This window comes from Bombina bombina, chromosome 6 (assembly GCF_027579735.1).
Source record: "Bombina bombina isolate aBomBom1 chromosome 6, aBomBom1.pri, whole genome shotgun sequence".
Lineage (NCBI taxonomy): Eukaryota > Metazoa > Chordata > Amphibia > Anura > Bombinatoridae > Bombina > Bombina bombina.
This window is the reverse complement of record NC_069504.1, coordinates 105,823,473-105,850,974: the sequence shown is the minus strand read 5'-3', so window position 1 is coordinate 105,850,974 and position 27,502 is coordinate 105,823,473. Positions and strand designations below refer to the sequence as shown.

The window sequence follows — 27,502 nt, the reverse complement described above, 5'->3', positions numbered from 1 at the left end:
GGACGGACATGATGGTTGCTGTGGTGGTCTTAAGACCGCTGCTTCTTAACTTATGTTTCAGAGGAACCTGAAATTACGGGGATAGATTGCAGCATCCACTGCTTGATAAATCTACCCCGTGATCTCAATGAGGGAATCATCTTGAACTAAAGTAGTGCCATTAGTATATTGTTCATAGATAGTTTTTTTGTTTTTTGTTTTTTTACATTGACTATAAATACAAATATGTATTTATGAATAAATAGAACCTATTCTGCTATGTGAGGAACATCGTAATGTGAAATATCTATTGCCTAGATTACGAGTTTTGTCGGTAAAGCCGTGCGTTGCTAACGCTCCTTTTTTTCTTAACGCTCCCTTTAAACAACGCTGGTATTACAAGTTTTCTGAATGGCTGCGTTAGCCTCAGAAAAGTGAGCGTTGAGCAAATTTAGCTCTACTTCTCACTGTAATACCAGCGTTGCTTACGGTAGGGGTAAGCTGGCAAAACGTGCTCGTGCACGATTCCCCCATAGGAAACAATGGGGCTGAGATGGCTGGAAAAAAAACTAACACCTGCAAAAAAGCAGCGTTCAGCTCTTAACGCAGCCCCATTGTTTCCTATGGGGAAAGATAAAATATGTATACACCAAACACCCTAACATGAACCCCAAGTCTAAACACCCCTAATCTAACACTTATTAACCTCTAATCTACCGCTCCCAACATCGCCGACCCCTGCATTATATTATTAACCCCTAATCTGCCGCTCCGGACACCGCCGCCACCTACTTTTTACCTATGAACCCCTAATCTGCTGCCCCCAACATCGCCGACACCTACATTTTATTTATTAACCCCTAATCTGCCCCCCCAACGTCGCCGCAACTATATTAAATTAATTACCCCTAATCTTCCGCCGCCAACGTCGCCACCACTATAATAAAGTTATTAACCCCTAAACCTAAATCTAACCCTAACCCCCCCTAACTTAAATATAATTTAAATTAAACAAAATAAATGTAAAATAATTAAATAAATTACTCCTATTTAAAACTAAATACTTACCTATAAAATAAACCCTAAACTAGCTACAATATAACTAATAATTACATTGTAGCTAGCTTAGGATTTATATTTATTTTACAGGCAACTTTGTATTTATTTTAACAAGGTACAATAGTTATTAAATACTTATTAACTATTTAATAACTACCTAGATAAAATAAAGACAAAATTACCTGTAAAATAAATCCTAAACGAAGTTACAAATACACCTAACACTACACTATCAATAAATTAATTAAATAAATTAACTACAATTATCTAAACAAAAATACGATTAAATAAACTAAACTATATTACAAAAAAACCAAACACTAAATTACAAAAAATAAAAAAAATACAGAAGTTTAATCTAATTACACCTAATCTAATCCCCCTAATAAAATAAAAAATCCCCCCAAAATAATAAAATTCCCTATCCTAAACTAAATTACAAAGTAATCAGCTCTTTTACCAGCCCTTAAAAGGGCTTTTTGCGGGGCATTGCCCCAAAGTAATCAGCTCTTTTACCTGTAAGAAAAAGAAATACAATACCCCCCACACATTACAACCCACCACCCACACACCCCTACTCTAAAACCCACCCAATCCCCCCTTAAAAAAACCTAACACTACCCCCTTGAAGATCACCCTACCTTTAGCCGTGTTCACCCAGCCGGGCACCGATGGGTCAGAAGAGGACATCCAGACCGGCAGAAGTCTTCATCCTATCCGGGCAGAAGAGGACATCTGGACCGGCAGACATCTTCATCCAAGCGGCATTTTCTATTTTCATCCATCCGATGAGGAATGGCTCCATCTTGAAGACCTCCGGCGCGGAACATCCTTCCTGCACGAAGACTACCCGACGAATGGCTGGTCCTTTAAATGACGTCATCCAAGATGGCGTCCCTCGAATTCCCATTGGCTGATAGGATTCTATCAGCCAATCGGAATTAAGGTAGGAAAAATCAGATTGGTTGATTTAATCAGCCAATTGGATTGAAGTTCAATCCGATTGGCTGATTGGATCAGCCAATAGAATGCAAGGTCAAATATATTGGCTGATCCAATCAGCCAATCGGATTGAACTTCAATCCGATTGGCTGATTTAATCAACCAATCTGATTTTTCCTACCTTAATTCAGATTGGCTGATAGAATCCTATCAGCCAATCGGAATTTGAGGGACGCCATCTTGGATGACGTCATTTAAAGGAACCTTCATTCTTCGTTAGGACTTCGATTGAAGAGGATGGCTCTGCGTCGACTGGATAGAAGATTGCTCCGCTCCGGAAGGATGAAGATAGAAGATGCCGCCTGTATGAACATGTCTGCCGGTCCGGATGTCCTCTTCTGCCAGGATAGGATGAAGACTTCTGCCGGTCCGGATGTCCTCTTCTGCCCCATCGGTGCCCGGCTGGGTGAACACGGCTAAAGGTAGGGTGATCTTCAAGGGGGTAGTGTTAGGTTTTTTTAAGGGGGGATCGAGTGGGTTTTAGCGTAGGGGTGTGTGGGTGGTGGGTTGTAATGTTGGGGGTGGTATTGTATTTCTTTTTTTTACAGGTAAAAGAGCTGATTACTTTGGGGCAATGCCCCGCAAAAAGCCCTTTTAAGGGCTGGTAAAAGAGCTGATTACTTTGTAATTTAGTTTAGGATAGGGAATTTTATTATTTTGGAGGGATTGTTTATTTTATTAGGGGGATTAGATTAGGTGTAATTAGATTAAACTTCTTGTAATATTTTTTTATTTTTTGTAATTTAGTTTTTTTTTTGTAATATAGTTTAGTTCATTTAATTGTATTTTAGTTTAGATAATTGTAGTTAATTTATTTAATTAATGTATTAATAGTGTAGTGTTAGGTGTATTTGTAACTTAGGTTAGGTTTTATTTTACAGGTAATCTTGTAGTTATTTTAACTAGGTAGCTATTAAATAGTTATTAACTATTTAATAGCTATTGTACCTGGTTAAAATAATTACAAAGTTGCCAGTAAAATAAATATAAATCCTAAAATAGCTACAATATAACTATTAGTTATATTGTAGCTATATTAGGGTTTATTTCATAGGTAAGAATTTAGTTTTAAATAGGAATAATTTATTTAATTATAGTAAATTTATTTTGATTTATTAATAATAGATTTAAATTAGGGGTGTTAGAGTTAGGGTTAGACTTAGGTTTAGGGGTTAATAACTTTAATATAGTAGCGGCGACGTTGGGGGCGGCAGATTAGGGGTTAATAATTGTAGGTAGGTGTCGGCGATGTTAGGGACGGCAGATTAGGGGTCAATAAAATTTATTATAGTGTTTGCAAGGCGGAAGTGCGGCGATGTCCGGTCAGTAGATTAGGGGTTAAATCATTTTATTTTAGTGTTTGCGATGTGGGGGGGGCCTCGGTTTAGGGGTTCATAGGTAGTTTATGGGTGTTAGTGTACTTTGTAGCACTTTAGTTAAGAGCTTTATGTTCCGGCGTTAGCCCATAAAGCTCTTAACTACTGACTTTTAAATGCAGTAGGAGTCTTGGCGGTAGAGGCTGTGCCGCTCACTTCTTCCAAGACTTGTAATACTGGCGTTAGGAAAATCCCATTAAAAAGATAGGATACGCAATTTACGTAAGGGGATTTGCAGTAGACAAAAGTCGCGGAAGAAAAGTGAGCGGTACACCTGTACCTGCCAATCTCGTAATACCAGCGGGCGTTAAAAAGCAGCGTTAGGACCCCTTAACGCTGCTTTTTAACCCAAACGCAGAAATCGTAACCTAGGCATAAATTTTCATGTCGGGTTAGCTCACTTGAGAAAATGTGCACAAGTAGGGTTTTTTCCCACTTTTCTTGCCCCATTGACTTCTATAGGGGAATACATTAATGCGGTCGCAATATTCTAACTTCGGCTTATTGCACGTGTTGGGTTAGTGCTCATGCGAAAACTTTTTACTTTCAACTTTTTATACGCACTCTACCCGACGCACTCAAAAAGCTTACTTCTAGCACAGTTAATGCATGAGCAGGAGCGATAAATAGCACTCCACTCGTAATCTAGTCCAATATATCTTGTAAATAAAGTTTAGATCTATTGTATCAAGTGCTGTAGTCCCTTAGCAGTCTAGTCAAAATTAAACTTTTATGATTCATATAGTGCATGCAATTTTAAACAACTTTCCAATATAATTGTATAATAAAATATGCTTTGTTCTCTTGGTATTCTTTGTTGAAAACTAAACCTAGACAGGGTCATATGCTAATTTCTAAGCTCTTGAAGGCCACCTCTTATTTCAGTGCATTTTGACAGTTTTTTACAACTAGACAGTGCTAGTTCATATATGTCATATAGATAACATTGTGCTCACTCCTGTGGATAAGGGGGATAAGAACTGAGATAAGGGGACAGTCTGCAGAGGCTTAGATCCAAGGTAACCACAGAGGTAAAAAGTGTATTAATATAACAGTGTTGGTTAGCAAAACTGGGGAATTGATAATAAAGGGAATATCTATATTTTTAAACAATAAACATTGTCAAGCAGACTGTCCCTCTAATAAGAGGATGATTGAACATATATAGAGGCCCATTTATCAAGCTCCATACGGAGCTTGAAGGGCCGTATTTCTGGTGAGTCTTCAGACTCGCCAGAAACACCAGTTATGAGGCAGCGGTCTAAAGAACGCTGCTTCATAACCCTGTCCGCCTGCTCTGATGAGACGGACAGGAATCGCTGCAATTCAACCCGATCAAATGCGATCGGGTTGATTGACACCTCCCTGCTGGCGGCCGATTGGCCGCGAATCAGCAGGGGCGGCGTTGCACTAGCAGCTCTTGTGAGCTGCTGGTGCAATGCTGAATACGGAGAGCGTATTGCTCTCCGCATTCATCGAGGTCTTGCAGACCTGATCCGCACTGTCGGATCAGGTCCGCAAGACCTTTCAAAATAATAGGCCTCATAGAGTAGCAGTGTGATTATCTAGTGTTTGTGAGGAAACCAAACACATCAAGAGTTCAGAAACTGTTGACTCAAGAACAGAATTTGGGATTATTTTCCATAAAGTTCTAAGTAAATTTTTTAAAAATATATATAATCACCTTGTTGGGTTGATGGGAATGCATGATAATTTAATTATTATTATGTCTTAGTTGGGCACTGCATAACTTAACGTTTGATGCTCACTGGTCAAAAGTCGCTTTGAAAAAATGTACTTTCTTCTGAGTGCTGGCTGATCTAATTCATCAGTATAGATATAGGTATTGAATAAAAACCTAAAGATGACCCATTCTGTGCTTCAGTTGAATGTAGGTTGCACCAGCGAGTTCAGCAACTTGGCCCCAGTGGTTCTTCAGTACTCACATGATGCTGGCTTGTCTTGGTCCCTGGTGAGAGAGGGCTGCTATCCTGCATCACCTGGAATCAAAGACTGTGAAGGAAGCTCTCGGGAGTTGGGAGAACCAACTATGTACTATGCTGGAGACTATGAAGGCTGGACACGGATAACTATTGTGGTACCCAGGTCACTGGCTTCAAGGTGAGTTATTGTTTACATTCCACTGTGTCTTACAAAGAAAATGCAAAACATACTGCTTGATGTACATTAGTCCTTTTTTATATTGAATAATATTTCTTGCATCATTCTTTTTTATTATAATTATTATTTAAAAGTGACAGGGAACCCAAAATTATTTCATGATTAAATTAGAGCATAGAATTTTGAACCACCTTAATAAATTTGCTTCATTTTCTTTGTATCCTTAGTTAATGTTGCTGCAAAGCACTACTAGAATCTAGCTGAATACATTGGGTGACCCAATGACAAGCTTACATGTGCAGCCACCTATCAGTAGCTAGCTTTCAGCAGTGCATTGCTGATCATTAGCCTACATAGGTATGCTTTTTAATAAAGGATACCAAAAGAATGAAGCAAGAAGATAAAGGGGGGTAGTTATCAAGCCGTCAACCTCAAATACGCTGGAATTCCGCAGCGTATTTGTGGCGAGGCTGATTTGCCTTAGTTATCAAAGGCTCGAGACCGGCAAAAGTAGAATTTTGTGACGTAAGCTTCGATCCGCCGGACTCAGTCCGACACAGATCGATTCTTACGTCACTCCAGATGTTCCGCACACAAGTGCGGCACATTCTCACTACTTTTGCTAGCTATCAAAAAACTAGCAGGTACGCTCGGCACTTTTACGGCCCAGCGTACCTGGTTTTCAATCCGCCACCCCTGGAGGCGGCGGATCCCATAGGAATCAATGGGAGTCTGACCATAGCGAAAGTACAAGTTCGCTGCTGACAGACATCCCATTGATTTCTATGGGAGCTGTCTACACCTAACACCCTAACATGTACCCCGAGTCTAAACACCACTAATCTGACCCCCCCTACACCGCCGCAACTAAATAAAGTTATTACCCCCTAAACCGCCGCTCCCGGAGCCCACCGCAAGCTACTCTATACATATTAACCCCTAAACCTCCGCTCCCGGAGCCCACCGCAACTATAATAAATGTATTAACCCCTAAACCGCCGCTCCCTGAACCCGCCGCAACCTATATTAAATGTATTAACCCCTAATCTGCCCCCCCTACACCGTCGCCACCTATAATAAATTTATTAACCCCTATCCTGCCCCCCACTACGCCGCCGCCACTGTAATAAAATTATTAACCCCTAAACCTAAGTCTAACCCTAACGCCCCCTAACTTAAATATTAATTAAATACATCTAAATAAATTAACTCTTATTAACTAAATGAATCCTATTTAAAACTAAATACTTACCTTTAAAATAAACCCTAATATAGCTACAATATAAATAATAATTATATTCTAGCTATCTTAGGATTTATTTTTATTTTACAGGTACCTTTCAATTTATTTTAACCATGTACAATAGCTATTAAATAGTTATTAACTATTTAATAGCTTACCTAGCTAAAATAAAGAGAAATGTACCTGTGAAATAAATCCTAACCTAAGTTACAATTACACCTAACACTACACTATACTTTAATAAATTATTCCTATTTAAAAATAAATACTTACCTGTAAAATAAACCCTAAGATAGCTACAATGTAATTAATACTTATATTATAGCTATCTTAGGATTTATATTTAGTTTACAGGTAACTTTGTATTTATTTTAGCTAGTTAGAATAGTTATTAAATAGTTATTAACTATTTAATAACTACCTAGCTAAAAGAAATACAAAATTACCTGTAAAATAAATCCTAACTTAAGTTACAATTAAACCTAATACTACACTATCATTAAATTAATTAAATAAACTACCTACAAATAACTACAATGAAATACAATTACATAAACTAACTAAAGTACAAAAAATAAAAAAAGCTAAGTTACAAAAAATAAAAAATTAAGTTACAAACATGTTCAAAATATTACAACAATTTTAAGCTACTTACACCTAATCTAAGCCCCCTAATAAAATAACAAACCCCCCCAAAATAAAAAAAATCCCTACCCTATTCTAAATTACATAAATTTCAAAGCTCTTTTACCTTACCAGCCCTTAAAAGGGCCATTTGTGGGGGCATGCCCCAAAAAGTTCAGCTCTTTTGCCTGTAAAAGAAAAATACAACCCCCCCCCCCAACATTAAAACCCACCACCCACATACCCCTAATCTAACCCAAACCCCCTTACAAAAACCTAACACTAATCCCCTGAAGATCATCCTACCTTGAGTCGTCTTCACTCAGCCGAGCCACCGATGGAACTGAAGAGGACATCCGGAGCGGAAGAAGTTAATCCTCCAAGCGGCGCTGAAGAAATCTTCCATCCGATGAAGTCATCATCCAGGCGGCGCTGAAGAAGTCTTCGATCCGGCCGATGTCATCTTCAAAGAGGCGCTGAAGAGGTCTTCTATCCGGGCGAAGTCATCTTCCAAGCCGGGTCTTGAATCTTCCTTCCGCCGATGCGGAACCACCTTCTTCACCGACGGACTACGACGAATGACGGCTCCTTTAAGGGACGTCATCCAAGATGGCGTCCCCTCAATTCCGATTGGCTGATAGGATTCTATCAGCCAATCGGAATTAAGGTAGGAAAAATCTGATTGGCTGATGGAATCAGCCAATCAGATTGAGCTTGCATTCTATTGGCTGTTCCGATCAGCCAATAGAATGCGAGCTCAATCTGATTGGCTGATTGGATCAGCCAATCGGATTGAACTTGAATCTGATTGGCTGATTCCATCAGCCAATCAGATTTTCCTACCTTAATTCCGATTGGCTGATAGAATCCTATCAGCCAATCGGAATTGAGGGGACGCCATCTTGGATGACGTCCCTTAAAGGAGCCGTCATTCGTCGTAGTCCGTCGGTGAAGAAGGTGGTTCCGCGTCGGCGGAAGGAAGATTCAAGACCCGGCTTGGAAGATGACTTCGCCCGGATAGAAGACCTCTTCAGCGCCTCTTTGAAGATGACATCGGCCGGATCGAAGACTTCTTCAGCGCCGCCTGGATGATGACTTCATCGGATGGAAGATTTCTTCAGCGCCGCTTGGAGGATTAACTTCTTCCGCTCCGGATGTCCTCTTCAGTTCCATCGGTGGCTCGGCTGAGTGAAGACGACTCAAGGTAGGATGATCTTCAGGGGATTAGTGTTAGGTTTTTGTAAGGGGGTTTGGGTTAGATTAGGGGTATGTGGGTGGTGGGTTTTAATGTTGGGGGGGGGGTTGTATTTTTCTTTTACAGGCAAAAGAGCTGAACTTTTTGGGGCATGCCCCCACAAATGGCCCTTTTAAGGGCTGGTAAGGTAAAAGAGCTTTGAAATTTATGTAATTTAGAATAAGGTAGGGATTTTTTTTATTTTGGGGGGCTTTGTTATTTTATTAGGGGGCTTAGATTAGGTGTAAGTAGCTTAAAATTGTTGTAATATTTTGAACATGTTTGTAACTTAATTTTTTATTTTTTGTAACTTAGCTTTTTTTATTTTTTGTACTTTAGTTAGTTTATGTAATTGTATTTCATTGTAGTTATTTGTAGGTAGTTTATTTAGTTAATTTAATGATAGTGTAGTATTAGGTTTAATTGTAACTTAGGTTAGGATTTATTTTACAGGTAATTTTGTATTTCTTTTAGCTAGGTAGTTATTAAATAGTTAATAACTATTTAATAACTATTCTAACTAGCTAAAATAAATACAAAGTTACCTGTAAAATAAATATAAATCCTAAGATAGCTATAATATAATTATTAATTATATTGTAGCTATCTTAGGGTTTTTTTTACAGGTAAGTATTTAGTTTTAAATAGGAATAATTTATTAAAGTATAGTGTAGTGTTAGGTGTAATTGTAACTTAGGTTATTTTTTATTTTACAGGTTAATTTCAGTTTATTTTAGCTAGGTAAGCTATTAAATAGTTAATAACTATTTAATAGTTATTGTACATGGTTAAAATAAATTGAAAGGTACCTGTAAAATAAATATAAATCCTAAGATAGCTAGAATATAATTATTATTTATATTGTAGCTATATTAGGGTTTATTTTATAAGTAAGTATTTAGTTTTAAATAGGATTCATTTAGTTAATAAGAGTTAATTTATTTAGATGTATTTAATTAATATTTAAGTTAGGGGGGCGTTAGGGTTAGGGTTAGACTTAGGTTTAGGGGTTAATCATTTTATTACAGTGGCGGCGGCGTAGTGGGGGGCAGGATAGGGGTTAATAAATTTATTATAGGTTGCGGCGGGTTCATGGAGCGGCGGTTTAGGGGTTAAACTATTTATTTAGTTGCGGAGAGGTGCGGGATCAGCAGGATAGGGGTTAATAATTTTATAATAGAGGGCGACGGTATAGGGGGGGCAGGATAGGGGTTACTAGGTATAATGTAGGTGGCAGCGGTGTCCGGGAGCGGCGGTTTAGGGGTTAATACATTTATAAGACTTGCGGCGGGGTCTAGGAGCGGCGGTTTAGGGGTTAATACATTTATAAGACTTGCGGCGGGGTCTAGGAGCGGCGGTTTAGGGGTTAGTAACTTTATTTAGTTGCGGGGGCCTCCGGGGGCGCCGGTATAGGGGGTAGAACAGTGTAGTTTAGTGTGAGTGCTTAGTGACAGGCTAGCAATAAAGCTGGGAAAAAGCCGAAGGGCAGCGAGATCGGATGAGTGATAACTCTCACAGTCCGCTGCTCATCGCCCCGCGGCTTTTTGACAGCTTTATTTGATAACTTAGGCGAACGTATTCAAGGTCCGCGGCGGCGAAGGTAGGCGAGCTTAGGCGGACGTATTGGGCCGGCGAAGCCAGAAAAGTAGACGGCTTGATAACTACCCCCCATAAGATGTAAATTGACAACGTGTTTAACATGACAAGCTATATCATGAAAGTTTGAGTTTTAATTTACAATACAATAAGAGTCCAAATAGGGAGTTCCCTAGTTGTTGTAACTAGTCCTCTTGGGCAGTGTTGATGGATGAGAGTATGGTTACTGTGGTTACTGTGCTCACTGATCAAATGATTATTTCACCTGTGCTCTAGTTCAGATATCATGAAAAACTGGCCCATGGGTTTGCCCTGACGACTGAACTGAAAAACACTGCTCTAGGGTGTTTGTGATGAACATTTTTAGAGCATGAAATTGGTTGAATTGATTAAATCCAGGTGTGGCCCTAACTCCAATCTACCACAATTTCACCATTATGGTGTTTAATTTAATACATCCTTCCTTGTTACTCCTAAGCTCCCTCTGCTTCATCCCCCTCATGTAAACCTCCCTATTCCATCCATTAAAAGTCCATGCTCCCTCCTCTGAAACTCTATCCTTCCTTCTCCCTCCTGTAAAACTGCCTCCTTTTTACTGCATCCTTCCTGCTTCATGCTGCCTCCTCCCTTCTCCATGCTGCCTCCTCCCTTCTCTGTCCTCTTTGCTCCATGCATCCTACTCCCTCTTCCATGTAACCTCCTTCGTGATTTTTTTCCTCCATGCAGCCTCCTCTCTCCTCCCTGCTCCATATAACCTCCTCCCTGTTTCTTGCTGCCTCCTCCCTCCTCTGTCCTCCCTGATCCATGCAGCCTCATCCATGCAACTTCCTTCCTCCTCTGTCTTCCCTACTTCATTCAGCCTCCTCCCACCTCTGTCTTCCCTGCTCCATGTAACCTCCTCCCTCCTCCATGCAACTTCCACTCTGCTCCCTCCTTCCTGATCCCTGCTCCATGCAACCTCCTCTGTCCTCCTTGCTCCATGCAAACTCCTGCCTTCCGCATGGAACTTCCTGATTTATTTATTTTTTTTATTTTTTTTTGGTTTTCAAAAGCTTTATTGAACATAAAATCGCTGCATACAATGCAGAATTAAAACAGTTACATATGCAACAGTGTAATAACAATGATTCCATATACATGAAACATGATACAATTTTTCAACATAAATGAGTTGTGGGCATATGTATCGTTCAATGAACAAGTTTAGGTTGCATAGGTAAGTTATTTAAACTAGGTGAGAGAGAAATTAAATCAATAAATAAATGAAAAGATACAATAAACAATACAAATGGATGTATAAATATATATACATACATAGCTCCTGCAGAGGTGTAAATTGTTGTGTCGTTGATTATCAGGCTTTTGAAATGACCTTCTGTCCAGTTTAAGGTAATAAGTGAAAGCGTCAAGTACGTCAGCTAAGGGCGGTCAGTGATTTTGAGTTTGAGGAGGGGATGTGAGGGTGGTGGTCTTGAGTGTGGGGGATTTCAGATTAAGAGATTCCTCCCACAAAAAGTATATCGAGTGGTAGTCGGCTATTTGTTTGTTACAAGTAAAACAATATTTTTCTAGTTGGAGAGAATGAGTGGTTGTTTCTCTCCAGACATGGATAGATGGAAGTGTATTGCATTTCCAGTTTTTTTGGAATTAGTCGCTTTGCTGAGTTTGTCATGATAGTCAGTAGAGCTAGTCGAAGTTTGCAAGTTATTTTGGTAAATTTATTAAAGATAAAAAAACAGATGTCGAGCTTGAGACTTAGAGATAGAACTTTTTCAAATTTGACTCTGATAGCTTCCCAATATGCTTGAGCTGTTGGGCACGTCCACCATATGTGTGTAGGGGTGCCAATATTTTGGCAACCTCTCCAGCATTCCGATGAGTGTGTAGGGAAAATGGTGTGAAGCCGGTGGGACGTGTAGTACCATCTATATAGTAACTTAACATTCATTTCCATTACATAAATGGATGAGGAGGATTTTGTCATGCAGGAGAAGATTTTTTGCCATTCCTTTGGGGTTTGTGTAATTCCAATCTCTGCTTCCCATTTTTCTATGTACGAGGGGAGGGACATGCTGCTCGGCTGCATGAGTAATTGGTATGTAAAAGATAGAAAGCCCTTGTGAAGGGTGTCATAAATACAGCTGCTTTCGAAACCAGTATGGGAGCAAAAAAGTTGTAGCATATGTGGGTGTTTGGCAAGGAAGTCTGTTAGTTGGTATCTAAACCATTCTATGTGTATTTTGTCCAGGATGGGGGCGAGTTCGGTTAAGGGTTTGATTTTCCCGTTTTGAATGACTGTAAGGCAGGGAGAGGAGTTTACAATGTGGGGTGTTTGAGTTATGTGGGTGGGGAATGGTATTGGAGAATCTGGATTTTCGCAAAGAGGTGTTAGCGGAGAGGGTATAGTTGAGATGTGGTTATATTGTTTTATGGATGCGTCCCATAATTTTAAAGTTTATCTAGTGATTGTTGGTAGACATGTAGGTAAGTTTCTTTTGGTGGGATGCAACCAGCACTTCCTGCCAAGATGTGAAGTATGTGATAACGAGTGTTCTAAAAGAACCCATTCTTTGTGAACTGAATGTCTGCACCAGTGTATTATTCTGGTATAGAAGCTAGCCAGTCTGTATTGGATAAGGTTTGGGATCCCGAGGCCACCTAATTCCTTAGGGCGATAGAGGGTGGCAGTAGCTATCCAAGGTCTTTTGTGTTGCCATATATAGGAGATGAAGGATTTTTGAAGGTTGTGTATTACAGATTTGGGGATTGGGATCGGTAGGGTTTGGAAGAGGTATAGTAGTTTCGGGAGGAGAATCATTTTGACTGAGTTAATTCTGCCTAACCATGAGATTGGTTTATTGCTCCAGGAGCGCAACATGTTTTGTATTGAGTCGGCTATGACTTTATAATTGGTGTCAAGTGTGACTTGTGTATGGGGGGAAATATACACTCCAAGGTATTTTATAGAACGCGGTTGTATGCGAAAGTGTACGAGTGCTTGTATCGCGGTGATTTCCTCTGTTTGTACTCCAAGTGGGAGCAATTCTGATTTGGTAATATTGATTTTGAAATTTGAAAAATTGCCGTATAAGTGTAGTGTTTGAATGAGGGGGGGAAGTGAGTCATGGGGTCGTGTTAGTGTGAGAAAGAGGTCATCAGCGTATAAGGTTGCTTTATATTCCTGGTGAGCAATTGTGAACCCCTGTATGTCTGTATTATGTCTGATATGTGATGCTAGAACCTCCATTGTGAGGATAAATAATATAGGGGAGAGGGGTCATCCCTGTCTCGTACCGTTTGTGATTGAGAATGGCTGGGACAAGGTATCATTCAATTTTATTTTGGCTTGGGGGCTGTTGTAAAGGGAGAATATTTTTCCAGTGAAAATTGAGTCGAAGCCGAATTGTGCAAGTGTCTCCTTCAGAAATTGCCAGTTTAGCCTGTCAAAGGCTTTCTCTACGTCCATAGAGATGAACACGGAGGGGATATGGTTGTTAACTGCATGTTCCATTAATAAAAGAATTTTGGTCGTATTGTCTTTAGCCTCTCTAAGAGGAGTGAAACCGGCCTGATTAATGTGTATGATTGATGGGAGTATAGAGTTAATACGGGTGACCAATATTTTAGCATAAAGTTTGATGTCTATGTTAAGAAGGAAGATTGGGCGGAAATTAGCGGGCGTTGTAGGGGGTTTACCTGGCTTTGGGATCACTACTACTTGCGCTTCTAGCATGGATTGGGGGAATGGATTGGTGTCTGTTTATTGTTCATTGAATAGTTGAGTAAGATAGGGGGAAAGTTGAGAGGAAAAGGTGTGATAATACTTTCCAGTGAAACCGTCTGGTCCTGGGCTTTTCCCATTATTAAGTGATTTTATGGCTGTGAGGAGTTCAGTTTGGGTAATGGGATTGTTGAGGGTTTTAAGTTGGTCAGATGTTATAGTGGGCAGATGCGCACTGGAGATATAAGAAATCAGATCTGGAGAAGGGCCTTGAGAGGGCTAATTTCTTTGAATATTATATAGGGTGGAATAATAGTCATGAAAGGATTGTAGAATTTCTTTAGTAGTTTTTAGGGTGTGGGGGCAGTTAGGTGTTTGTAGTTCGTTAATATAGGATTTCAATCTCTTTTTTTTCAAGGCTCTTGCTAATAACTTGCCAGACCTGTTGTTTTCATAATAAAACATGCTATTAGTTTTTGCGCGAAGCGTCTGGTATTCTATTTGTAGGAAGCCGTCTAATGCTTGTTTAGCACTTTATAAGTCGTTCAGTATATCAGGGTCTGTAGGGGATTGTTTGTGGGCCAGGTCCAGACGGGCGAAGGTATCTGATAACTCATTATATTGTTGTCGGTGTAGTTTTTGGAAATGAGCCTTCATTTTAATTAATTCGCCCCTAAGCACACACTTATGAGCTTCCCAGATTGTATATTTGTTGGTTGTCGAGGGGATGTTCAGTTTAAAATATTCTTCAATGGTGTTAGTGAGTTTCTTAATTGTGTCTGGGTTCTTAAGGAGGGAGTTATCTAATTTCCACGTATATGATGTTAGAGGGGTGTTTGTCCATGATATGTTTAGTTTTACCGCCGAATGGTCTGACCATGATGTGGGGGAAATAACGCATCTGTTGACAAAGGCTAGGGCTGGCTGGTTGGTGAAAATGTAGTCTATGCGACTGTGTGTTCTGTTAGGGTGGGAAAAAAAGGTATAGTCTCGGGTGTCCTGGTGGATGAAACGCCAGGTATCGTGAAGGTTAAGGTTTCTCAAACCTGTCCATAATACATTAGTGACCTTTTTCGATATCGCTATCATGGGGTTGGAGCTGTCCTTAGTAGGGTGAATGGGGACATTAAAATCTCCCGCAACAAAGATAGGTCCTTTTGCGATGTCTACAATGCGGTTAAATATTTGTTTAAAGAAAGGGGCTTGATTTACGTTCGGGGCGTAGATATTTACCAGGGTGATAGGTCTGCCATAAAGCAGACCCACTAGGCCAAGACATCAGCCTTCAGTGTCTTTAGAGGTTTGGATATGGGTGAAGGGAAGTGACTTGTGCAATAAAATACTAACTCCACTTCTTTTTGAGGTATTGGAGCTGTGATAGTGGATGGTGAATGTTTTCCCAAAGTATTTGGGTTCCTTGTTTTTCTTAAAATGAGTCTCTTGTAAGAACAAGATATCTACCTGTCTTTTTGAAAGGTCTAAGAGGGCTTTAGATCTTAGCCTTAGCATTTTGTGTGAGAAGGATTAGTTTACGAGTTTCATCGTTCTTAATTTTAAACGACATGGTGTTTTTGCTGAGGTATGTTGTCTGGTTGTGTGTATGAGGTCATATAGAACCCATAATATATGTGTAGCTTATAAATGTGTGAGCATATCTCTGCAGGAGAAAAACATTCATTTAACAGGTGACAACTTAAACAGTATCTCGTAACAAACATTATAACATTGTAAACCATGAAAAACATTAACATGTTAACAAAAAAACAAAAAGTCTCTCTGCCTATTATAGGTCATAACTGAGAGTAGGTTGGGGGCAGTACCATAAAGTGCCCTGTAAATTCTGAATATTTTTAATGATATTGGTTAGGAATCCTGAAGGGGGGGAAGGTAAGGGAGGTAGGAAGAAGAAAGGATAGGTGGGAAGGGGGGAGAGGGTGAGGAAAGCAATATGGGAGAGGGGTTATTAAAGTCTGTCTTTGCTCTCACTCTGTGAATAACAGAAGGTTATAAATTGCTGAGTTGAGAAAAAAACAAAACTAAATAATGATGACCAGTACTTGCCTGTCCCGGGGGGTGACACTGTCCAAAATATCAATCTATTTGTTCAGTGTTACTGAATTAGGGGTAAAGAGTTCACAAGGGTGAATTTTCAGAGGGGGCCAAGCTGGTGGTGGGTTGCCTTCTTGTGGTGGTGTCTTTTGACTTGGCTTTCTTGGGAAGGGCTGTGTGCCAGGACCCGTTTGGATTGCTTCGTCCTTTGGAGATTTGTGAGCTCTGTGGTTCAGGTAGAGTTTCTGTAGGGGGTTCAAGTCCAAGTGTTGTACAAAAGGTTTGAGTGTCCTCTGGAGTTCTGCAGACCACTCGGGTGCTATTGCTAATAGTGTTGGAAAGCCCCATCTGTAGGGGATTCTCTTATTTCTTAGCAGGGTAGTAAGAGGTGAAAATTCCTTCCTGCGTTTTAAGGTGCAAGTTGATAAATCTTGGAAGAATTGTAGGACATTACCTCTGAATCTTACAAGCTGAGTTTTGCGGGATTGTCGTAAGAGCATTTCTTTTTCTTGAAAGTTCTTTAGGTGGATCACAATATCCCATGGCGGGGCTGAGTCAGGAGGTTTTGGTCTCAAAGTTCTATGAGCTGTAACCCATGGGATATCCTCAGTATAGGAAGATTCTTTCAAATGTCGAAATAGATCCTGTAAATAAACCGGGAAATCTTTGGGCAAGACTGACTCTGGCTCTCCTCTGATACATATATTTTTGCGCCTGCTTCGATTCTCGAGATCGTCGAGCTTATCTTGAAGAGAAAGTATGGTCTCATGTTGGGAGGTTACTTGGTCAGTTAGTTGCTGTACATCCTCTTTAATGATTTCTTGGTTACTTTCAAGAGATTCAACCTGAAAACATAAGGTGTGAATGTCCTGCTTTAATTCAGCCAGCTCCTCTCTAATACAGGAACGGACTATGTCCGCAATGTTCTTTTTCGATGGTAAATTTTGTTAAAAAGAGGGAGAGAGCTGGCATTCAGTTGGTAAAGTTCTGTTTGGTTGAGATTCCTGTGACAGTGTTTGAGGAGTTTTGTCCCCAGTTTTAAGGGAGGCAGGAGAGGTATTCGTTGTGTCTGAACTATGTAGGAAAGAGGACATTAGGTTTGATTTCCCTGTTATAGACTTTGGTATTTTATCGTGTTTGATATTGCGTTTAGTCGCCATGTTGGACCAGGGATGCACGTGGCGTGATTCTTGGGTCTCTTGTGACAAGATTGTCTTATGCAATGTAACACTTATGAGGTATATGCTGGTAGAAGAATTAGTCCTCAAAACAGACAAAAGGATCTTGTAATCACTGATAATAAATGAAAGATGCTCATCAGTGGTTTATTGCAGGTGGAAGGGGTTAAGGTCTGCACTGTAATCGCAGCAGCAAATTATAGAAAGGAGGGCTTGATCTCCAGGCTGAGTTTAAAAGCCAAGCATTGGATATTTCTGTGGGTTTGTTTTTCAAAAGAGCTGCAAAGTCAGTGGTTAAAGGCAGCTAAGCTGTTATTTATTTTCTCTGATGTATAAAAGGTTATGTAAAGTATTAGAGCTGCAGTTCCTGTTTTATTGATCAGGCATAGAAGATGGGTTAGACTATGTAGCTGGTCTGTAACCGGAGCTGGTCCTGTAGTAGGCCCAATCCCTAGGATCAATTTTTAGCAGAGGCCTGTAAGGGCCGTACAGTGACTGATTATTAATTGTGGCCGGGTTACAGTTAGGGAATGGGCCTGTCTCTGTGTGGATGAGCTGGTATGTTAGGGTAAATGAAAATTCTTACCCTGGAGGAAGCGGAGTTCCGGTGTAGGCCCAATCCCAGGGCTAAAAATTTTTTCCGGTCCGACTCGAAAATCGGGTGTCGTTTTTCAGTCCTGAGGCCCTTCGTTTTAAGCTGTGAGCCTTCCTGGGAGCTTGGTTGTGGCCCCTGATGACCAGTAAGGAGGTATACTTGTGGCCTGATGGCGGATGCGGCCTGAATTTGGTCCGGAGTGCTGAGTGTCTCTGGTTCAGGGGGAGATGAAAAAATTATCCCTCTGAGTTGTTGCCACAGGTTTTAAAGGTGCTGGGGAATATTGTAGGAGAGTTTAGGAGCAAGGATGGTCAGGACTCCTGATGATATAAGGGCCTTTAAAGTGGAGCTCCAGAGTTATGCTGCCATCTCTCCAGCTGCCGGCTCCGCCCCCCAGAACTTCCTGATTTTTTAAACATATTAACCCCTTCTTTTTCTTCAGACTTCAAACAATTTATATGCAGCTAAATAGAAGATTCAGACCTTTTAATGCAAAGTTAATTATTATTTTAATTATATACACATATATTTATTTTCTTACATTTTGCATCAAAAGGTCTGAGTTTTCTATTCAGTTGCTAACAAATTGGTGGAAATTTGAAGAAAAAGAATGGGTTATGTTAACAATTCAGGAGGTTCCATGGAGGAGATGGGAAGTTGCATGGAGCAGAGAGGACAGGGGAGGCTGCTTGGAGGAGAGAGGGAGTTGCATTGAGCAGGTAGGCAGCAGGGAAGAGGTTGCATGGAGCAGAGAGGACAGAGGAGGGAGAAGGTTGCATGGAGCTGAGAGGACAGAGGAGGGAGGAGCAGCAGGGAGGAGTTTGCATGGAGCTCATAGTACAGAGGATGGAGGAGGCAGCAGGGAGGAGGTTGCATAGATCTAGGAGGACAGAGGAGGGAGGAGGTTGCATAGCGCTGGGAGGGCATAAAAGGGAGAAGGTAGCATGGAGCAGGAAGGAGAAAGGAGACAGCATGGAGCAGGGAGAAAGAAGGAGAGCGTTTTACTGAACGGGGCATGAACATTTTCCATCCATTGTTTGATAAATGGGGCTGCCTGTGAAAGAGCACTGTTTAAAGGGACATTAAACTGCTGGGTACAACTACAATATCATAGTTACTTCTCTCCATGCTTGTTTTTTCCCCCTGTGCACAGCACAGTAAGTAGTTACCGTTCTATTGTAGTTGTACCCAGCAGTTTAATGTCCTTTTCAACAGTGCTCTTTCACCGGCAGCCCCATTTATCAAACAATGGATAGAAAATGTTCCCGTCTGGGATCATGGCAAGCAGGCAGTTATCATTGCACAAGCAATTGTTTGTGCAGCCACGCACTCTGCTGTTGCACAACCAATTGCTCAAGAGCAGAGCTTGTCAATCATCAGAATGAATCCGGACAAGGATGATTTAACTCTACAACTTTTTCTTTTAAGTCCCAGTCAGATATAGAGTATTTTCTTTTATTAAGTTTTTAGTGTTAGAGGTAATAAACAGAAACATACACATTTACAGGTATATCACATGTAATACAGACTGTGCTGTATATTTAATTAAGTGCCCCTGTGCAAAAATCTATATAGTTGAGTCCACTAGAAAAAATAGGGACAGCATGAATGAACATAAGTCTAATATAAGTGGAAGTGTACTTAAGGCACCTGGGGCCCACCACTTTATAAATCAGGTCATACGGTATCTCAATTAAGATTTCAAATTATTGAGCATGTGGGGAGACTCAGGAGAGGGGGATACATGATTAAGCTCTTAAAGGAAAGGGAGAGCTATTGGATATTTAAATTGAACTCTCTGGAGCGAAAAGGAATGCAAAGGGAGATAGAATGGCAGTTAACATAAAGGAGATATATATTGAGAAATTTGTTTATACATGATTGGTAAGCTGTTTATACATATGTATTTTAATGTGTTGTCTTGTTTTCTCCTAAGAGTTGTACTACATTCTGCGCAGTGAATGTTTAATGTGAATTCTGTGTGCACTAGGTTTTTTATGTAATTTTTTTATGTAATTTGATAGTTCACCAGTAGAGGGAGATATAGTGTAACTAGTTTAGTGCAGGAGATGTTGAAAGGGTTAACATCTCAACCTGAGATTTGAAACTCTGCCTATATTGGGTTTAAATAAGATTAATTAGTTGTTCTTTGTATGCAACATGATTAAGGTCTTGTAGACCGAAACGTTGTTGTACTTTGTTGGTTATGTCCCAATAAACACATAACTTTGCTGTGAAGGAATGGTGCTGCTGTCTTTTGTATGCTGATTGAATTTGGGTGGATACAGGAACCTACAACGTGCACCCACCTTAAGCAGATTGGTGCTGGACACTTTGTTTTCTGTGACTTTTCCAGGTATAGTCAGAGCAAGTCTGTTACCTCAAACAGAATGTGTATAATAATTGCATTTGGTGCGGACTAGTGGCCTGCTGCATCCCAGCCTGTGAGTGCAGCTATCAACAAAGCGCCTTCACTGCTTTTCAATGACACCTCCATTTTCCTCTCCACCATTTTCTTCCGCATCCAGCCCTCAACTCTACGGGTGTCAGGTTCCTGTAGGGTGGTGTAGCAGTACGCTCTGTGGCGGCAACCTCACCACCTACCAAAACCAGTGAGTCTCTTAGAGCTGTTGTTGTCTCTTCCCGGTTTCTATACCAATAGAGATCCTTGCGAGTTAGACCGCCTCCCAGGAAGTAGTCCGTGGATACCCGGCTTCTAGCTTTTCAGAGCTAAGTGTCAAAATTCAGGAGCGATGCCCTGTCGGGGTTAGATACTCAGGAGTGCCCGGGCAGTTGGTCAATTTAGCTTTGCTGGTGGTTCCATTACCAGTTTCACTTGTGCGATCGATGCACTAGCTTCCAGGCCATATAAACTGCTACGGCCAAGGAATACTCCACTTTGGTGGGTCATTTGAACAGTGCACTCTTCGTGAGCAGCTCACTAGCTCCAAACACAGTTAGCTCCTCCCACTGGAACCACCTCTAAGCATCTTTTGACCGGAGCCCTTTACATTTGCTGTTCCTTTAAGTAAGTAAAAGTAAAAAATCCTTCATTTAGAAATATTTGTCAGTCAACAAGAATGTTAAATCAATTATTCATAATGTTTTTCTTTCACATTACCTGCGTCTATTTGCTTCCATGTGTGCTAAAACCCCTGGGAACACCCAACCCCCACAAAAAGCCTTTTTCCTAGATTTTTCATGTTTACCCGTCCGAATGTAAGTAAACCAGATGTTAAGTAAACCAAATGTTACGTATTTTTATATGTGTGTGTGTGTGTGTGTGTGTGTGTGTGTGTGTGTGTGTGTGTGTGTATATATGTACTGTATACTGGACAGCTTTAGTGATTCAAACCGCATAATGTAATATTATAGCTAAATAAGCAGTCATAAGTACAAATAAAGATTGTTTGTTTTATAATATATTTAGTTGTCAGTTTTGTAGTGTATGATATCTTTATGATCTGGAATGGATTGTTTTAGTGGGTGGTAAAGTCACTGTTTTAGCTTTATCAATGTTATTGTCTTTTTAAATATATTAAGGATTTGGGATTGGGATTTGCAGTCTGGGGTATTTTAAATCTTTCAAGTTAATGCTGTTAGCTACTCTCTGATGACTAGATATGTGTATGAAAAAGTAAAAATGTTAAGAATTAGGCTGAAGGGTTGAATATCTCAGTAGGTGTTTGTCTTTGTGATCTTTGAGGAGGCGGCTGTGTCACCCTTACCGATGTCGTAGTTTCCCAGTTATTCCCATATCTAATTGGTACGCATTTGATGTGTCCCTGCAACAGGTGACAAAATACCCCTGAATTGTGAACTTGCTTAAGTGCAAGAGGCATCCTGACTTAAATAAGTATCATGGTGTTAATACAAACATATGTCTGTCTGGTCAGATACTAACAGAAAAAAAGGTGGACACATTCTAATGTAGATAACCTGTCTAACTGCAAATGACACGTGCTATGCAGCATTGTGTCACAAAATGTACCTCTTGTGCAGTGACACCCCATGCTCTGGCGCAACTAAATGCATGAGAGCAGGACATGTCAACCAAGTGTCAAGGTGAATTACCTCTTGAGACTAAAGAAGCCATTTATGATGCTTAAATTTGTGGACCCATACACTTAATCTCTCTTGTCAGAGAGCAGAGTGCACCTTTTCTGGGTTTGTTATGGAGGCTTATTTGTCGTAATCTCCCACTCACACAGTAGTGCAGAAAAATGGTCACTCTAAACAAGTAAACCTAGGGCTGTTATGTTTTGAGGTAAATTTTGATTCAATTCACATTGTAGATAAAAGGCAGTGAGCAAGTACAAAATGCCATGATAATTTTTAATTAATCACAATCTCTTACTTGGACTATCTAGTCTTCCCATTGTGTATCATTAGACCCTTAATCAAATCAGAAAATGGCAATGATGTTATTGTATCATTGCCTGTGCTCTGATTTTATGGGAAAATGTTTTCTAATTCAGTTCAAAGTAGGAGATGATTTTATTAGATCATGAAGTCTATGCCTTGTGAATAAATTAGATTCATGTTAATACCCAGTCATGAGCAGGATATCTATTTATAAATTAGGTTTACAATCTCATTCATGAATCACATTCTGGAGGGTCATTTTTCTAAAATTATATTAGCTTTTTGGTAAGTAAGCTCAAAGCAAAAATAGAAAGGTCCTGTCTTTGAAGCTGAGTATGAGGACCTCAACCAAGATGGATTCACATATATGACAAAAGGGCACCCCCCCCCCCCAAAAAAAAAAAAGAAAATATTTTATTGTGAAAACTTAATAGTTCTGCATAATCACTGCTGGTATGGAATACAGATAGAGAATATGCATCATATGTTATTGTATTCTTAACATTGTGTTTAACCTACACATTTGTGAGGCCAAACATGTCAGATCTTCAACCTAAACATAGTATATTGGTGGGGGTGGGTATACCTTGGTACATAATAGGAGCTCAAAGTTGCATCTCCGTATTCTGAATTTGAAATTGCTACCTTATCAAGCAGAGAGTGTTCTGGGAAGCAGAGTCACACACATCAGGCAGTGTTTCCTTGTATAAATGAAACACATATTGGTTAATTCAGAATACAATTAAAATTTAGTTGAGGAGCACAATAATGAGGCAACGATTAATACCAAAGTAATATTGCCAAATATAATTTCCATGGTAACTTTTCATATTAGAGCACCTCAGTTACATTTGTCCAGACATATTTGTTTTGGTAGAGCAGTATAAACAATCAAAATCATTCAATCTAGACAAAGAGCCTAATTCTCTAAAGCTGGTGAGATTATCTAAGCAGTACGGTCAGTACTACAAGCTCCTCCAAATAATTTTAGAAAGTCAAATATTAGCTTGATAGCTGTTTATGCAAGGTTCTGTTTATGTAAGGTTCTCAAGCACCCCTAAAATGAGGCATAAAAGTAGTGACAGGCAGCCAGTCCAGAAGGTTGACATTCCTATGTTGGCAGAAGTAGTTAGCAGAGCTCCTCAAGCTGCCAATAGTGACTCCATACATTTTGGCAAACGTAATTCTTGATGGACAGGGGTGCCCAATGGATAATCAGCTAGCAACATAACTCTGGCATGGATTGCTGGACTTGATAAGGTACAATAATTAATTTAAGGAGCTGGGTATTGGTCTGAGATTTAGTCCACAGCCATACAGCTAGTATGAGTGAGTCTGCAACTGATTGAGGCATTCGCCTAATGATAAATTTTGCCCTAACACCCACAGCCAGCACCTCAAGAGCGTTCATTCTATCCAGTAAGACTGCTTTACCATGACAAAACAGACCTAAAATGAACTGTTATTGTTGTAATTATTGTTTTTTGGAATTAATAGCAGCTCATATTTGATGTGTGAGATATCAGCTATTAAACATCTATGAAAACAATTCTAAAAATGTTTTTCTTTTGGAATCCTGGGAGAGGAAGACCAATCATGAGACTGGTTCTCAGTAATCTTTTGAATTTCTTCATCATTGGTGGTGTTTTCATTATATTGAGAAATAATGATTTCAAAATGAAACTGCCAAGACTTGAGAAGTATTTGGAGATCAGTTGTGATGGCAGCTGGTTGACAATAAAGTTCTTCAAATTACAACAAATCATCTTCTTCTGTGGCTACAGTGACGGTTCTATGGTGCTCGGGTGGGGCACTATGCACCTCCAAAGGCACATGTACCACCCCCGCTGAACTGCAAAAGGCAGCGCATGCTCTGCCAAGTGGCTCCATATATTATGTGTTCTGTGTCTTTTCACCACCTTTGTTAGCCCCCTATAACCGCCACTGGTGGGGTGCGGTATTGCATGCTTTGAACCATTTGAGAGAAATTGCTCTTTAGGGTCTCATATTGAAGACTTTTACTGCTACAAAAAATATCTGCTATGAGTATGTATACCTCTGATTTAAAAATAGCAGACAAAGCAATGGCGTACAATCCCAAGGAAACAGATTGGCTTCTGCTTAGATACGACTTAAAATGTGCAACTTTTAATTTAATCTATCCAAGTACATATGGGGCATGTTTAGCGAGGCTTAGAGGGACGTTACACAAAAAGCGTACATCCCCCATAAAATGATTAATTAGATATTATTTTTATTTTGTTAGCTTTTCCTGTAATATACTTTTGACAATTGTGTTTTTTCCACTCCCCGTAGAAGTCAGTTGGATCCTGCACCAAGCATCATGCTACACAGTGATTGCTTAATTAATACAGGAGCTTTATATCATTCCCTAATTGTCTACAACAAAGGGAATAAGAGTAAGGGCTTTTTAAAATAAGAATAAGGGCTTTTTAAAGGGAATGTCACCGGCTGCAGAACAGTACATAGGTCTAGATTACAAGTGGAAAATATATTGATAGCACAGGGTACAGAGTTTTTTGCATAACATATTGGAGCGCTACAAACTGAATATCTGACATAGCTGAAAGAAGATGAAAGCCTTTTGATCAATGTTACAATGTAACAAAAATAATATTTACATAATTTCTGATAGGGGTCATTTAAATCACAAATTCACAAATTATATAAACAAAGGAACATTAAAGTCAAACTTAAATGTTCATGATTTAGAATTGGGGACCGATTTACTAAAGTGCGGACGGACATGATACAATGTAGCGTATCATGTCCGCCGCACATCGATAAATGCCAATAGCATACGCTGTCAGCATTTATCTAATGAACTTCTTGTGCAATGTGCAGATTCACGGCCAGGGGGTGTCAATCAGCCCGATCGTATAGCCTCAGAGGCAGCGGACAAGTTATGGAGCAGCGGTCTTTAGACCGCTGCTTCATAACTACTGTTTCCGGTGAGCCGGAAGGCTCGTGCAGAAACAGGGACATTAAGCTCCATTCAGAGCTTGATAATTCGGCCCCAGAGAATACAATTTTTAAATAACGTTCTAGTTTACTACTATTATTACATTTGCTTTGTTCTCTTGCTATCTTTTGCTGAAGAGTAAACCTAGGTAGGATGATAAGAGCTTAGGAGCATGCATGTGTCTTTAGCAGTCTTTGGCAGCTGTGTTTGCTACTATGTATAACAATGCTATAAACATTGTTGCACACAATGCTGCCAGGTAGCTGAAGACGTGCATACTTCTGAGCTAACCTAGGATTACTTTTTAACAAAGGATACCAAGAGAACTAAGTAAAAATGATAACAGAAGTAAATTGGCAAGTTGTTTCAAATGTCATGCTCTACGTAATCCATTTAAGTTTAATTTTTACTTTACTGTCCATTTAAAGGGCCATGATACCCAAATGTTGAAACACTTGAAAGTGATGCAGCATAGCTGTAAAAAGCTGACTAGAAAATATAACCTGAACATCTCTATGTAAAAAAGAAAGATATTTTACCTCAAAAGTTCCTCAGTAGCCACATCCCATTGTAAAGGAATTCTAAGCAGCAAATCAGTATGTCTGTCCCGGGACAGCTAAGGGATTGAGCCTCGTGCACTCTCATGTTATTTCCCTATGAAATCTCATGAGCGTGAAGTCAAATCTTATGAGATTACAGTAAAAGAGTTCATGACCTTAGCACTGCTGATGCTGATTGGCTGCAGTTAATTTCGTAATTTTTTATTTTTTTTACCTGCAGCTGGACAGCAGCTGAGTATAACTTTTTACACAGCACTTACTCTGCTGAGCTGAGGAAATTGTGAGGTAAAAATATCTTCCTTGTTTACATAGATATGCTCAGGTGATATTTTACTGTCAGGTTTTTACAGTTATACAGTTTCAAGTGATTTAGCATATGAGTATTATGTCCCTTTAATACTTGACTAGGGCATGCTAATATCAAATAAGAGGAATTCAGTGGGTCCTGTTCCTGTGTTCACAAACTCCCACATACATTGGAACAGAGATTCAAATAATGAGCTTGAGGTTTTTTGGGGCTGTTTTTGGGGGTGTATTTTTATGGGTTTAGAGACTGGAAGAGTGTTCTTAGGTGTTTGAAGGGTTCCCTTTGACATTAGAGGGATCCTGTAGATGCTGATAAAAGTATTGTGGTGTGGGATTTACTGAGAGGGGTCTCTTTGTTCTGAGGTATTGCACTGAAGGGTCATGAATGGGGAATTTCCTCTGGATGTTAGCGCTGCGGAATCTGTTGGCGCTCTACAAATAACCGATAATAATAATAATGTTGGAGACTGAATAAAGAGCATTGGACCTGAGATAAAGGGGCATATTTATCAAGCTCCGAATGGAGCTTGATGCCCCGTGTTTCTGGCGATCTTGCAGGCTCGCCAGAAACAGCAGTTATGAAGCAGCGGTCACAAAGACCGCTGCTCCATAACCTGTCCGCCTGCTCTGAGCAGGCAGACAGACATCGCCGGAGAATCAACCCGATCGAGTACGATCGGGTTGATTGACACCCCCTGCTGGCGGCCTATTGGCCGCGAGTCTGCAGGGGGCGGTGTTGCACCAGCAGCTCTTGTGAGCTGCTGGTGCAATGCTGAATACGGCGAGCGTATTGCTCGCAGTATTCAGCGAGGTCTGTCAGACCTGATCTGCACTGTCGGATCAGGTCCGACAGACTTTGATAACTTGGGGCCTAAGTGTGTAATTTATTGAAATTTGGGGGTCATTGTTAGGGTTCTATATGGTAGGGTTCTATATGGTAAAGGTAGCAGTACAGGGAGTTTATTGCAGTGGTGGAAGGTTGCGTTAGGCTTTATTAATTTTGGAAGCCTAAAGGTTAATTTACTGCAAAGTATCATTTAGTTTTTTGACGAGATATATTAAGCTTTATCTTGTCTTGCAACTGGTATAAGGACTTCACAACAGGTTATGGCAGGTGTGTTATTAGAGGGGTTTGTGGGAGCACTGTGACAGCCTGCACCTAACATTGACAAGATACTGTCACTATTATTGTTTAGCATCTTCTATAGAATTTAATAACTGTCCCCATTAATTTCTGGCTGTCACATTTGCTACTTAATTGCTGGCATGAGTTTGACTGCGCACAAGTCACAGTTTAGCGTGACAGAGTTGTCACCGTACAACAACCGTGTTACTATCTATAGCCCAGGATTTTTTGTCTGTACTTTCATTATTTAAAGTGATTTTTTAATGTATTAACAGCTAAAGTCTTTAAAGTTCTTTAAAGTTCTATATATATATATATATATACGAGTGGCGTGTTAACAGTTACGTGCGAGTGATAGGGGCTTTATTGCGGCTGTTTGTGCGCA

At 40.0% G+C, this 27,502-nt stretch overlaps 1 protein-coding gene across 1 annotated transcript in view; it reads left to right on the top strand.

Moving 5' to 3' along the window:
• RELN (reelin) overlaps positions 1-27,502 on the top strand; it is a 957,839-nt gene that overhangs the window by 766,080 nt on the left and 164,257 nt on the right. Inside the window, 1 exon segment of the mRNA XM_053716545.1 lies at positions 5,302-5,537. Coding sequence (XP_053572520.1) covers positions 5,302-5,537 — 236 coding nt within the window.